General features: G+C 40.9%; 1 protein-coding gene across 8 annotated transcripts in view; it reads left to right on the forward strand.

The window, feature by feature from the left end:
* The window catches only part of Dennd1b (DENN domain containing 1B), a 231,516-nt gene that overhangs the window by 166,984 nt on the left and 49,181 nt on the right, over positions 1-15,351 (forward strand). For all 8 annotated transcript variants that reach the window (XR_015635101.1, XM_087580156.1, XM_087580157.1 and 5 more), the window contains 1 exon segment: positions 1,310-1,411. Coding sequence is in view for 7 of the 8 variants with exons in the window: in XM_087580156.1 (XP_087436282.1) it covers positions 1,310-1,411 (102 nt within the window). In the remaining variant the exon portion in view is untranslated.

A 15,351-nucleotide genomic window follows, 5' to 3' on the forward strand; every position in this document is an offset into this window, starting at 1 on the left:
TTTGTCTAATGTTTATGTTTTAACTAATGCCCACATGTGACTATAGCTACTTTGCTTGAAATGGTAGTTGTGTGACATCATTAAGCCCACTGGAAAAGGCAGCAATTAAATCACCATGTTATTAGTCATTACTTTTATACGCCAGAGCCAATTTCTAGCATTTTACTTATAAATTCCTATAATCAGAGCACTTTAAAATCAGAGTCTCTTTAAAATTAAATTATAATTTATAGTTTTCACAGTTCTAGTATGGTTTTTAATGCCTTACTACAATATAAGGATTGCTACAAAGTTCATTCTAGCAAGTGAATTGTCATTGGTCTCCGCTTTCATTTTGAACATGAACTATAATCACTTATCTGTATACATGACAAGTATGCCAAGTGGACAGTGAATGTGCTAGGGTATAGGCATTGGGAGGAATCAGCCAGCAAGGGATGACTGCAGGTGTATGAGAGTAACCGGGTGTGAAGTGTGAGTCCTTGTGGGTAGGAGACGGAGCGTCTGGTCGAGTACCCCTCAGACCCTTCAGAGATGCCATTGGTCAGCTTGAAGGCAGTTGCCAAGTGGAACCTGACCCAGAACAGTGAGTCAGAATTGTATTTGCAGTTATTAAGGGAAGGTAATTATAACAATTTTCATTATTTGAAAACCAAGCAGTGATTGTGAGTGATATTACATGCAACATTCTTTACAGCAAGAATGGTGTTGGGGCTGGAGAGAATGTTCAGCAGTTAAGAGCACTGACTGCTCTTACAGAGGACCTGGTTTTGATTCCTAGCACCCACATGATGGTTACCAACCACCCATAACTCCAGATACAGGTTATCTCATGCTGTCCTCTGACTTCCCAAGGCATCAAGCATACATACATGCAGGCAAAATATTCAAACATCACATACAACAATGAATAAATCTGATGTGGAAAAATGTTAAAAAAATTATCTAATCAGCAAGCAAAGTAACTGTAGACTTTTCCAAGTTGTTGACGTATACTTGATATTTTTATACTTAAAAATCAAGCTATTAATGTTAAATATTTACATTTAAGTGACACATTCTTTTCTGAGGCTAGATTTCTGGTGGCTGAGATTGAGCAGTTTTAAGAGTGTCAGGGCTTCCCAAGAGGAGGCCTGTCGTACAGGCCTTTCACTAGAATACTATTCCTTCCAAGCTTGCACTGCTATGCAGGATCCATTGTTGATTTTGTATCTCATACACCCTGTGACACTCAGTGTGTCTCCTAAAGAGACTAGTTCTTTCTGACTGACCTTTCATTGATGTCCTGAAAATCTTTGCTTCTGTCTAGGGCGAGCCCATCACCTTCTGTGAGGAGAGCTTTGTAAAGCACCGCTCAAGTGTGATGAAACAATTCCTGGAGACTGCAGTTAACCTTCAGCTGTTTAAGCAGGTAGGAGTGGGCCTACACACATTTGGTCTGTACAGGGAACGCTGCCATTCAACGTATTCCTGCTGCCCTAAAACTACATTCAGGTTTAACCAACGACAACCACAGCAACAAGATGTCCTGAGGAATGTCTTTTCTGAATCGGGGTTTTCTTTGTATAGTAGAAAGAAGAATGCCTAGCCGTGCTCCTGTGGTGGCGCACTCTTGAAACACGTATGCTGTTGAAATGCTAGGGAAGGTGAGAAGGGGAGAGCACTCCTCTTTTCCTCTTTTCCAGGGACGAGCACACCAATGCTTGGTCCTGAAATCATATATCTGAGTAACAGTGTATGAGCTGAGCAGGCTATATTGAGGGGTCTATGTGTATGTGTATGTGTGCACGTGCATCCTTGGAATAACAATGGAAAAAGAGGCCATGAATTTGAAAGAGAGACATATAAGAAGGTTTGAAGGGAGGTTAGGGAAAGAAGAAATGATGTAATTATATTATAATCTCAAAAATGAAAGAAAAATATCTTAAATGCCTCAGGAAAAGTTGATAAGCTCAGGGATGCACTGCAGAATGCTGTATATCACAGAAACGGACCTGCATGCTGAACGAACGCACTGAGATTATCACAGTATAATCCAATTGATCATATACATTTAAATCAGTTATCGTGTATGTCCTGAGCTTTGTTCAGGACATCTAATTATTATTTCAGAGTAGACAAGATGGACACTATAATTCAGGTGTTTTAATTTTCAGAGACACTAGGCTTTTTGTTCTTGAGACAGGTTCTCACTCTGTACCTTTGGCTGGCCTAGAACACAATAGCAAACTAGGTTGTCCTCGAGTTCCCAGAGCTCTGCCTGCCCATGCCTCCCAAATGCTGGGATTAAAGGCATGTGCCTCTTATGTTGTTGTTGTTGTTGTTGTTGTTGTTGTTGTTGTTGTTGTTTTTGCTTTGTTTTTTATGTTTATATGTGTATGTTGTGTGAGTTTTTGTCTATCAAATGTTTACAGGGTCCTTTGGAGCCCAGAGGAGGTTAGATCTACTGTGGATTCTAGAAACTGAAACCTGTTCTTGGCCACAGCAGAAAGTGCTTCTAACTGCTGAGCCCCCTGCAGCTCTGGGCAGTATGTTTTATTTGTTTGTACTGTGTGATGATAAATCTTAGATCAGGTTGTCTTAGATCCTGTTTACATACTTAATTTACTTAGAACTACTTGATCATCTTATTCCGCACAGCAGCTTTAAATATAAGCAAGCCTCTCTCTGCATGCAGCATGTACCCACACTGTGCTGTGAGCAGTTCGAAGCTAGGGTCCGAACATCAGTGCCTTTGAGAAGCACCAGACTAACAAACTGTTAGTGGGGAATATGCCATCCAGTTGAAAATTACCTTCACTTTAGGTATGAATTAGGTATCAAGTTAGGTATGAGGATTAATTAATGCTATTCATATTTTGATGAATTAAAAATAATTTGTGGGTAAATATACTTTGTGGTAATATAACTGTCTTTTAAATAGTGAAGTTTTACCTCAAAGACAGCAATATATGAGTTCAGATCTCTATCTGTGTATTTCCTAAGATGAAGTTGTTCCTTTGAGCTCCCTGTCTCTTGTTGTCTCCGAGCTGATACTAAGTTAAGTGCTAGAGCATAATGGTGCACTGCAGGGTCATCTAATGTGTGTGTGTGTGCGTGTGTGTGTGCATGCGTGTGTGTGCGTGCGTGCGTGTGTGTGTGTGCGTGTGTGTGTGTGTGTGTGTGTGTGTGCGCGCGCGTGTGTTTAATCTACTAAGAAGAAACTGTAATACATTACATTATTAAAAACGTTAAGGACTACTGAGATGACTCTGGGGTAAAGGTATTTGCCACCACACCTGACAGCCTGAGTTCTATCCTTATGATAGCAGTGAACAACATCATATTAAATTAAAGAAGAATATAATCACTGAACTTAAAGGAAACATTTATCTATGTTAGATCTAAGTGTAGGGAGATTCCTTGAGCTGAAGAACTATATGAAGGAGAAACCTCCCAGAATACAGTGATAGCGATAAACAGTAGATAAGGGAGGAAGTCAGGAGAGAATATGTAAGGGAAAGGTCTACATCCCATGTAATTCTAGTAGGTAGGACAGAAAACAGAGCAGAGGCACTCATTGCAAGAATCATACCTGAACCCATGAAATACTCCATGTAATTGATTTGCAAAGTTCAGTGTATCCAAATTGAAGAAGGAAGGAATTTATATCCATATGTAATTTAGCCATAAAACAATAGAGAAAGAGGAAGGGAATTTTTTTATTTATTTTAGTTTCACATGATGCAGTGCCCACGGATGCTGGAAGAGGAGGGCAGATGCCCTGGAGCTAGAATTAGGGGAGATTGTGAGCTCCCAGAGTGGGTGTGGGGAAGTGAACTAAGACCCTCTGCAAGAGCCATCTCTCCAGCCTGGGAATTTTTTTAAATAAATTGTAATGGACTAGAACACCGTATCAGGAAAATAAATTAATTGTGAAAAAGTAAAAATGAATGAAATATCACCAAGTTGTGCATATTTGAGTGTTGAGCTCTTTTATAAAGTATCCAAATGAGCAAAAATTATATTTATGGTATGTGATTATGCCATATGATAAAATATGATAAAAAAACATAAGGTAAAAAAAATAAAACCAAGCTGAAATGATTGTGGTCTTTTCTGTAGAGAGAGGCTGTGCTGCTTAGGTTTTTTGTCAACCTCAAACATGCTGGAGTGTCTGAGAGGGACCCCTCAGTGGAGAAAATGCCTCCATGAGATTGGCTGTAGGCAAGCCTGTGGGGTACTTCCTCAGTGAGTGATTGATGCGAGTGGACCCAGCACAGCATGCATAGAGCCACCTCGGGCTCGTGGTCCTGGGTGCAGGCTGAGCAAGCCAGTAAGCAGCACTTCTCCATGGCCTCTATCCACTCTGCCCCCGGGTGTCTTCCGAGAATTCTGCTCTGCTTCCTAGATGGTGGGCTACGAGCTGTGCGATGAACCAGCCCATCTTCCCCAGCTTGCTTCTATGCTTCTCATTCTTCCAGGATAGGAGTCCCTAACTGAAACAGATGCACAGAGAGGGACATTTAAGTCCTGTTGACTTATTTAATTGTCCTATCCTATATTTGCTTTGCAAACGTTAACTGACAAAACTGTTTAAGGGTTATGGCTTGATGTATATTTACTTAGACACATATGTGTCCACATACATATTGTGGGGCAATCACATTCTGTTAGCTAACTAATCTGACATGGTTTTGGTAGTGAGCACACACAAAATTTACTCAGCAAATTGGGAATAAATACTGAGTTATCATAACCTGTGACAGCCATGTTATAGAATAGTTCTCGGAAACGTGTTTTGACTATTAACATGCCCCCACGTTCAGCATCCCTGCACCCCTAGCCCAGCCTGCAGCTATGTGGTTTCCTTAGCAAAGCAGCGGTTGCTACCTGTTGTACTGTATCATCAGCATTGACTATCGGGTACTTAGAGTCACTGTTAATTTTGATATTTTATGAAGGCATTTTTTGGTCATGTCTCCACTTTAGGCTCTAATGGGTTGAGTTTTTTGTTTTGTTTTTTTTTTTATTAACTTGAGTATTTCTTATATACATTTCGAGTGTTATTCCCTTTCCCGGTTTCCGGGCAAACATCCCCCTCCCCCCTCCCCTTCCTTATGGGTGTTCCCCTCCCAACCCTCCCCCCATTGCCGCCCTCCCCCCACCAGTCTAGTTCACTGGGGGTTCAGTCTTAGCAGGACCCAGGGCTTCCCCTTCCATGGGTTGAGTTTTTATTGACGTTTGACTTGTAAATCCCCCTGAGTCTCTGCTTCCACATCTTGAAAGCAATTGAACTTGAATGCTAAGCCTCAGATACCTTTACCTCTTATATTACATGATACCATGAAGTAAACACATGGCCCAGACAGACGACAGTGGGTTCCATGTGCACTAATTCCTGCTTAGATAATACATTTCGATGGAATTCCAGACGTAATTCCTCAAATCCATGATTTTGACATCACATACTTCTCTACATTGCAGCTTTATGAAGACTTAAGCCTTTACTTAATACTATACTAATACAATAAGGAAGTTTTTCTTTGTGTATTATTTGCTACTAAATCCCCTGGTTAAAATCGTTCCTTTGTTTATATACTTCCCAAGGTTAGGATGATGGCTGAGTTTATCATGTTAACCTTAAACTCTAGGTTTCTTCTGTGCAGTTAAGACCTCTCCATGACTATAGGTCCTCCTGACTGGCAGTGTAGATTAGTTAGGTAGTCTGATTAATAGTAAAGGATCTCTCATTTACATAGGCAGTCCACCCTCCATCCCCAAAAAGAGAAAAACAATTCAGCTTATGCAATTGCTAATTCCTCACTTGAGGAGGAAAATGGTAGGGAAGATTTCAGTTAAAACTTTCTTTTATTAATCATCTAAAATCTTTATCTTTTATACGCTAATTAAATATGTATTTACTCAACATTTTTATATAACAAGTACCTGTTCATGTTCAAATGTACAAGGACTGTACATTTCTTATCAATTCAGTTTGTTCTTAGACAGTTTTACATATGCGTACTGGCCCCTCTCGTACACCCCTCTTTTCATATGTGGGTCACCAAGGCCCACCGCTTCTCTCCACAAACCTGTCTCTGGTATTTACTTCTGTTACCCTCAGAATTTTAGTTCTCTATGTTCCCTAGCTCCATATGTCATTGAATCTGCAGTATTTTTCTACGCCTATGTTTTTCCATTTTGTTAAGAATATATTGATCATTTGTTTTATGTTAGGAAGAATCACTTTAAATACTTGATTTTCAGCTAATTTATTAGGACTGAGAAATTTAATAGCTATCAAATAGAAGATATGAAAAATACTTAATAAATTGAAATCAGAGAAGGCTCCATACAGGCACCAGCTTGCCCTCTCCATGTTCAGTGATTGGTGTGGATGTTGTCCTAGGCAATGAGGCTCCCCTGTGCTCCCCTGTCAGTTTGCTGAGAGCAACCCTCTGCCCTAGCATCAGCCTTGACTGTTGGGAGATCTCCACTGAACCCCCTCATTCAACTCAACCAGATGCAACCCAGTCCTGCCACTGGGACACTTGCTGACTACAAGAGATAGCTAGTTCAGACCTAGTATCCCGCCTTACACCAGTCAATACTAGGACCCCTTCATAGATTGCGGAAAGTTTCCACTGCAGTGCCTTTTCACATTACTCCTCCATACTGCCCCTCCCCCTCTCTCTGTGCCCCTCCCACCCTCATCCTGATCCCATTTCATGCATTTCCTCCTCACTCCCACTTCCCTTCCCAAGGGAGATTCTTACATCCCCCTAGAGCCCTTCTCTTTACCTAACTTTGATGCATCTAGGGATTAAAGCTTGGCTATTATTTACTTAATAGATAATATCCACTTATAAGAGAATACATACCTTCTTTGTTTCTCTGGGTCTGGCTACTTCACTCAGGATGACTTTTTTTTCTAGTTCTATCTATTTGCCTGCAAATTTCACAATATCATTTTTTTAAAAAACGGTCAAATAATACACCATGGTATAAATAATACACCATGGTATAGATAATACACCATGGTATAGATAATACACCATGGTATAGATAATACACCATGGTATAGATAATACACCATGGTATAGATAATACACCATGGTATACATAATACACCATGGTATACATAATACACCATGGTATACATAATACACCATGGTATACATAATACACCATGGTATACATAATACACCATGGTATACATAATACACCATGGTATACATAATACACCATGGTATACATAATACACCATGGTATACATAATACACCATGGTATACATAATACACCATGGTATAGATAATACACCATGGTATAGATAATACACCATGGTATACATAATACACCATGGTATAGATAATACACCATGGTATAAATAATACACCATGGTATAAATGTTCCAGATTTTCTTTATCCATTCTTCTGTTGCAGAACGTATAGATTGTTTGCACTTTTTGCTTTTATGAATAAAGCCATGGTACGCATGACTGAGCAAGTGTCCTTGTGATAAGAAAGAGTGTCCTTCAGATAGATGCCCAAGAGTGGTAGAGCTGGGTCTTGAGTCAGGTTAATTTCCAATTTTCTGAGAAACGGCCATTTTGATTTCCATTGTGCTGTACAAGGTTCCCACCTCTAGCCCCCCACCCCCAGGACTGAAGGAGTGTTCCCATTGTTCCATGTCCTCACCAGCATGAGATGTCATTTGTGATATTCATCTTAACCCATTCCAACAGATGTAAGATAGAATCTTAAAGAAGTTTTGATTTGTATTTCTCTGATGGTTAAGGATGCTGAAAAATTTTTTTAGCAGTTCTTTTTCCTTTTCTTTTTCTTTTTTGGATATTTTTAATTTACATTTCAAATGTTATTCCCCTTGCCTGTTTCCCATTCATAGGCCCCCTATCCTATGCCCATCCCCCTTCTCCTACAAGGGTATTCCCTCTTCCCAACCACCCCCCCTTCCACCCTGCCCTGACATTCCCCTACACTGAGTGTCCAGGCTTGGCAGGACCATGGCTTCTCCTCCCATTGGTGCCCAACAAGGCCATCCTCTGCTACACATGCAGCTGGAGCATTGTTTTTCTTATGGGTTGCAAACCCCTTCAGCTCCTTCAATCCTTTCTCTAACTCCTCCAACAGGGACCACATTCTCAGTTCAATGGTTTGCTGCTAGCATTCACCTCTGTATTTGTCACACTCTAGCTGAGCCTCTCAGGAGACAGCTATATCAGGCTCCTGTCAGCATGCACTTCTTGGCATCAGCAATATTGTCTAGGTTTGGTGGCTGTAAATATATGGGCTAGATCTGGGCAGGCTCTGAATGACCATTCCTTCAGTCTCTGCTCTAAACTTTGCCTCTATATCACCTCCTATGAATATTTTTTTTACCCCTTTTAAGAAGGAGTGAAGCGGAGAGAGACCTCACGGCCTGATCAGGTGGGCACTCCTGAGGCTGCAGAGCGGAGGAGACCACCAACACTGCCCACCCCTGCCCACATCCCTGGCCCAAGAGGCAACTGTATAAGGCCTCTGGGTTCCCGTAGGGGAGGGCCCGGGAGCGGCAGGACCCCTGCGCCTGAGACACTGCCGGAACCTGAAGGAAACAGACCGGATAAACAGTTCTCTGCAACCAAATCCCGTGGGAGGGAGAGCTGAACCTTCAGAGAGGCGGACACGCCTGGGAAACCAGAAGAGACTGCACTCTGTGCACATCCAGGCGCCAGAGGAAAACACCAAACGTCATCTGAAACCCTGGTGCACGGAGGCTCCCGGAAGGAGCGGCACAGATTTTCCCGGTTGCTGCCACAGCGGAGAGGACTTAGGCAGTACCCCACGAGCAAACTTGAGCCTTGGAACCACAGGTAGGACCAACTTTTCCCCTGCAAGAAACCTGCCTGGTGAACTCAAGACACAGGCCCACAGGAAGAGCTGAAGACCTGTAGAGAGGAAAAACTACACGCCCGAAAGCAGAACACTCTGTCCCCATAACTGGCTGAAAGAAAACAGGAAAACAGGTCTACAGCACTCCTGACACACAGGTTATAGGACAGTCTAGCCACTGTCAGAAATAGCAGAACAAAGTAACACTAGAGATAATCTGATGGAGAGAGGCAAGCGCAGGAACCCAAGCAACAGAAACCAAGACTACATGGCATCATCGGAGCCCAATTCTCCCACCAAAGCAAACACGGAATATCCAAACACACCAGAAAAGCAAGACCTAGTTTCAAAATCATATTTGATCATGATGCTGGAGGACTTCAAGAAAGACATAAAGAACTCCCTTAGAGAACAAGTAGAAGCCTACAGAGAGGAATCGCAAAAATCCCTGAAAGAATTCCAGGGAAACACAAGCAAACAGTTGAAGGAATTAAAAATGGAAATAGAAGCAATCAAGAAAGAACACATGGAAACAACCCTGGACATAGAAAATCAAAAGAAAAGACAAGGAGCTGTAGATACAAGCTTCACCAACAGAATTCAAGAGATGGAAGAGAGAATCTCGGGAGCAGAAGATTCCATAGAAATCATTGACTCAACTGTCAAAGATAATGTAAAGCGGAAAAAGCTACTGGTCCAAAACATACAGGAAATCCAGGACTCAATGAGAAGATCAAACCTAAGGATAATAGGTATAGAAGAGAGTGAAGACTCCCAGCTCAAAGGACCAGTAAATATCTTCAACAAAATCATAGAAGAAAACTTCCCTAACCTAAAAAAAGAGATACCCATAGGCATACAAGAAGCCTACAGAACTCCAAATAGATTGGACCAGAAAAGAAACACCTCCCGTCACATAATTGTCAAAACACCAAACGCACAAAATAAAGAAAGAATATTAAAAGCAGTAAGGGAAAAAGGTCAAGTAACATATAAAGGCAGACCTATCAGAATCACACCAGACTTTTCGCCAGAAACTATGAAGGCCAGAAGATCCTGGACAGATGTCATACAGACCCTAAGAGAACACAAATGCCAGCCCAGGTTACTGTATCCTGCAAAACTCTCAATTAACATAGATGGAGAAACCAAGATATTCCATGACAAAACCAAATTTACACAATATCTTTCTACAAGTCCAGCACTACAAAGAATAATAAAGGGTAAAGCCCAACATAAGGAGGCAAGCTATACCCTAGAAGCAAGAAACTAATCATCTTGGCAACAAAACAAAGAGAATGAAAGCACACAAACATAACCTCACTTCCAAATATGAATATAACGGGAAGCAATAATCACTATTCCTTAATATCTCTCAATATCAATGGCCTCAACTCCCCAATAAAAAGACATAGATTAACAAACTGGATACGCAACGAGGACCCTGCATTCTGCTGCCTACAGGAAACACACCTCAGAGACAAAGACAGACATTACCTCAGAGTGAAAGGCTGGAAAACAATTTTCCAAGCAAATGGTCAGAAGAAGCAAGCTGGAGTAGCCATTCTAATATCAAATAAAATCAATTTTCAACTAAAAGTCATCAAAAAAGATAAGGAAGGACACTTCATATTCATCAAAGGAAAAATCCACCAAGATGAACTCTCAATCCTAAATATCTATGCCCCAAATACAAGGGCACCTACATATGTAAAAGAAACCTTACTAAAGCTCAAAACACACATTGCACCTCACACAATAATAGTGGGAGATTTCAACACCCCACTCTCATCAATGGACAGATCATGGAAACAGAAATTAAACAGAGATGTAGACAGACTAAGAGAAGTCATGAGCCAAATGGACTTAACGGATATTTATAGAACATTCTATCCTAAAGCAAAAGGATATACCTTCTTCTCAGCTCCTCATGGTACTTTCTCCAAAATTGACCATATAATTGGTCAAAAAACGGGCCTCAACAGGTACAGAAAGATAGAAATAATCCCATGCGTGCTATCGGACCACCACGGCCTAAAACTGGTCTTCAATAACAATAAGGGAAGAATGCCCACATATACGTGGAAATTGAACAATGCTCTACTCAATGATAACCTGGTCAAGGAAGAAATAAAGAAAGAAATTAAAAACTTTTTAGAATTTAATGAAAATGAAGGTACAACATACCCAAACTTATGGGACACAATGAAAGCTGTGCTAAGAGGAAAACTCATAGCGCTGAGTGCCTGCAGAAAGAAACAGGAAAGAGCATATGTCAGCAGCTTGACAGCACACCTAAAAGCTCTAGAACAAAAAGAAGCAAATACACCCAGGAGGAGTAGAAGGCAGGAAATAATCAAACTCAGAGCTGAAATCAACCAAGTAGGAACAAAAAGGACCATAGAAAGAATCAACAGAACCAAAAGTTGGTTCTTTGAGAAAATCAACAAGATAGATAAACCCTTAGCCAGACTAACGAGAGGACACAGAGAGTGCGTCCAAATTAACAAAATCAGAAATGAAAAGGGAGACATAACTACAGATTCAGAGGAAATTCAAAAAATCATCAGATCTTACTATAAAAACCTATATTCAACAAAACTTGAAAATCTTCAGGAAATGGACAATTTCCTAGACAGATACCAGGTATCGAAGTTAAATCAGGAACAGATAAACCAGTTAAACAACCCCATAACTCCTAAGGAAATAGAAGCAGTAATTAAAGGTCTCCCAACCAAAAAGAGCCCAGGTCCAGACGGGTTTAGTGCAGAATTCTATCAAACCTTCATAGAAGACCTTATACCAATATTATCCAAACTATTCCACAAAATTGAAACAGATGGAGCCCTACCGAATTCCTTCTATGAAGCCACAATTACTCTTATACCTAAACCACACAAAGACCCAACAAAGAAAGAGAACTTCAGACCAATTTCCCTTATGAATATCGACGCAAAAATACTCAATAAAATTCTGGCAAACCGAATTCAAGAGCACATCAAAACAATCATCCACCATGATCAAGTAGGCTTCATCCCAGGCATGCAGGGATGGTTTAATATAAGGAAAACCATCAACGTGATCCATCATATAAACAAACTGAAAGAACAGAACCACATGATCATTTCATTAGATGCTGAGAAAGCATTTGACAAAATTCAACACCCCTTCATGATAAAAGTCCTGGAAAGAATAGGTATTCAAGGCCCATACCTAAACATAGTAAAAGGCATATACAGCAAACCAGTTGCTAACATTAAACTAAATGGAGAGAAACTTGAAGCAATCCCACTAAAATCAGGGACTAGACAAGGCTGCCCACTCTCTCCCTACTTATTCAATATAGTTCTTGAAGTTCTAGCCAGAGCAATCAGACAACAAAAGGAGATCAAGGGGATACAGATCGGAAAAGAAGAGGTCAAAATATCACTATTTGCAGACGACATGATAGTATATTTAAGTGATCCCAAAAGTTCCACCAGAGAACTACTAAAGCTGATAAACAACTTCAGCAAAGTGGCTGGGTATAAAATTAACTCAAATAAATCAGTTGCCTTCCTCTATACAAAAGAGAAACAAGCCGAGAAAGAAATTAGGGAAACGACACCCTTCATAATAGACCCAAATAATATAAAGTACCTCGGTGTGACTTTAACCAAGCAAGTAAAAGATCTGTACAATAAGAACTTCAAGACTCTGAGGAAAGAAATTGAAGAAGACCTCAGAAGATGGAAAGATCTCCCATGCTCATGGATTGGCAGGATTAATATAGTAAAAATGGCCATTTTACCAAAAGCAATCTACAGATTCAATGCAATCCCCATCAAAATACCAATCCAATTCTTCAAAGAGTTAGACAGAACAATTTGCAAATTCATCTGGAATAACAAAAAACCCAGGATAGCTAAAGCTATCCTCAACAATAAGAGGACTTCAGGGGGAATCACTATCCCTGAACTCAAGCAGTATTACAGAGCAATAGTGCTAAAAACTGCATGGTATTGGTACAGAGACAGACAGATAGACCAATGGAATAGAATTGAAGACCCAGAAATGAACCCACACACCTATGGTCACTTGATTTTTGACAAAGGAGCCAAAACCATCCAATGGAAAAAAGATAGCATTTTCAGCAAATGGTGCTGGTTCAACTGGAGGGCAACATGTAGAAGAATGCAGATCGATCCATGCTTATCACCCTGTACAAAGCTTAAGTCCAAGTGGATCAAGGACCTCCACATCAAACCAGACACACTCAAACTAATAGAAGAAAAACTAGGGAAGCATCTGGAACACATGGGCACTGGAAAAAATTTCCTGAACAAAACACCAATGGCTTATGCTCTAAGATCAAGAATCGACAAATGGGATCTCATAAAACTGCAAAGCTTCTGTAAGGCAAAGGACACTGTGGTTAGGACAAAACGACAACCAACAGATTGGGAAAAGATCTTTACCAATCCTATAACAGATAGAGGCCTTATATCCAAAATATACAAAGAACTCAAGAAGTTAGACCGCAGGGAAACAAATAACCCTATTAAAAAATGGGGTTCAGAGCTGAACAAAGAATTCACAGCTGAGGAATGCCGAATGGCTGAGAAACACCTAAAGAAATGTTCAACATCTTTAGTCATAAGGGAAATGCAAATCAAAACAACCCTGAGATTTCACCTCACACCAGTGAGAATGGCTAAGATCAAAAACTCAGGTGACAGCAGATGCTGGCGAGGATGTGGAGAAAGAGGAACACTCCTCCATTGTTGGTGGGATTGCAGACTGGTAAAACCATTCTGGAAATCAGTCTGGAGGTTCCTCAGAAAATTGGACATTGAACTGCCTGAGGATCCAGCCATACCTCTCTTGGGTATATACCCAAAAGATGCCTCAACATATAAAAGAGACACGTGCTCCACTATGTTCATGGCAGCCTTATTTATAATAGCCAGAAACTGGAAAGAACCCAGATGCCCTTCAACAGAGGAATGGATACAGAAAATGTGGTACATCTACACAATGGAATATTACTCAGCTATCAAAAACAACGAGTTTATGAAATTCGTAGGCAAATGGTTGGAACTGGAAAATATCATCCTGAGTGAGCTAACCCACTCACAGAAAGACATACATGGTATGCACTCATTGATAAGTGGCTATTAGCCCAAATGCTTGAATTACCCTAGATCCCTAGAACAAAGGAAACTCAAGATGGATGATCAAAATGTGAATGCTTCACTCCTTCTTTAAATGAGGAAAAAGAATACCCTTGGCAGGGAAGGGAGAGGCAAAGATTAAAACAGAGACTGAAGGAACACCCATTCAGAGCCTGCCCCACAGGTGGCCCATACATATACAGCCACCCAATTAGACAAGATGGATGAAGCAAAGAAGTGCAGACCGACAGGAGCCGGATGTAGATCGCTCCTGAGAGACACAGCCAGAATACAGCAAATACAGAGGCGAATGCCAGCAGCAAACCACTGAACTGAGAATAGGTCCCCCGTTGAAGGAATCAGAGAAAGAACTGGAAGAGCTTGAAGGTGCTCGAGACCCCAAAAGTACAACAATGTCAAGCAACCAGAGCTTCCAGGGACTAAGCCACTACCTAAATCCTATACATGGACTGACCCTGGACTCTGTCCCCATAGGTAGCAATGAATATCCTAGTAAGAGCACCAGTGGAAGAGGAAGCCCTGGGTCCTGCTAAGACTGAACCCCCAGTGAACTAGACTATGCGGGGAGGGTGGCAATGGGGGGAGGTTTGGGAGGGGAACACCCACAAGGAAGGGGAGGGGGGAGGGTGATGTCTGTCCGGAAACCGGGAAAGGGAATAACACTTGAAATGTATATAAGAAATACTCAAGATAATAAAAAAAATAAAATAAAAAAAAAAAAAGAAGGAGTGAAGCATCCACACTTTGGTCATCCTTCTTCTTGAGCTTCATGTGGTCCATGGATGTATCTTGAGTTAATTAGAGCTTTAGAGCTAATATCCACTTATCAGTGAGTTCATACCGTGTGTGTGTGTGTGTGTGTGTGTGTGTGTGTGTGTGTGTGTGTGTGTGTGTGTGTGTGTTCTCTGATTGGGTTAGCTCACTCAGGATGATATTTTCCAGTTCCATCCATTTGCCTATGATTTTCATAAAGTCATTGTTTTTGATAGCTGAGTAATATTCCATTGTGTAGATTTACCACATTTTCTGTATCCATTCCTCTGTTGAAGGGCATCTGGGTTCTTTCCAGCTTCTGACTATTATAAATAAGGCTGCGATGAACATAGTGGAGCACGTGTCATTGTTGTATGTTGTGGCATCATTTGGGTATATGCCCAGTAGTAGTATAGCTGGATCCTCAGGTAGTACAATGTGCAATTTTCTGAGGAACCTCCAGACTGATTTCCAGAATGGTTGTAGCAGTTTGCAATCCCACCAACAATGGAGGAGTGTCCCTCTTTCTCCACATCCTTGCCAACACCT

The sequence above is a fragment of the Rattus norvegicus genome, chromosome 13, assembly GCF_021556685.1.
Source record: "Rattus norvegicus strain SHRSP/BbbUtx chromosome 13, alternate assembly SHRSP_T2T, whole genome shotgun sequence".
Taxonomy (NCBI): Eukaryota; Metazoa; Chordata; class Mammalia; order Rodentia; family Muridae; genus Rattus; species Rattus norvegicus.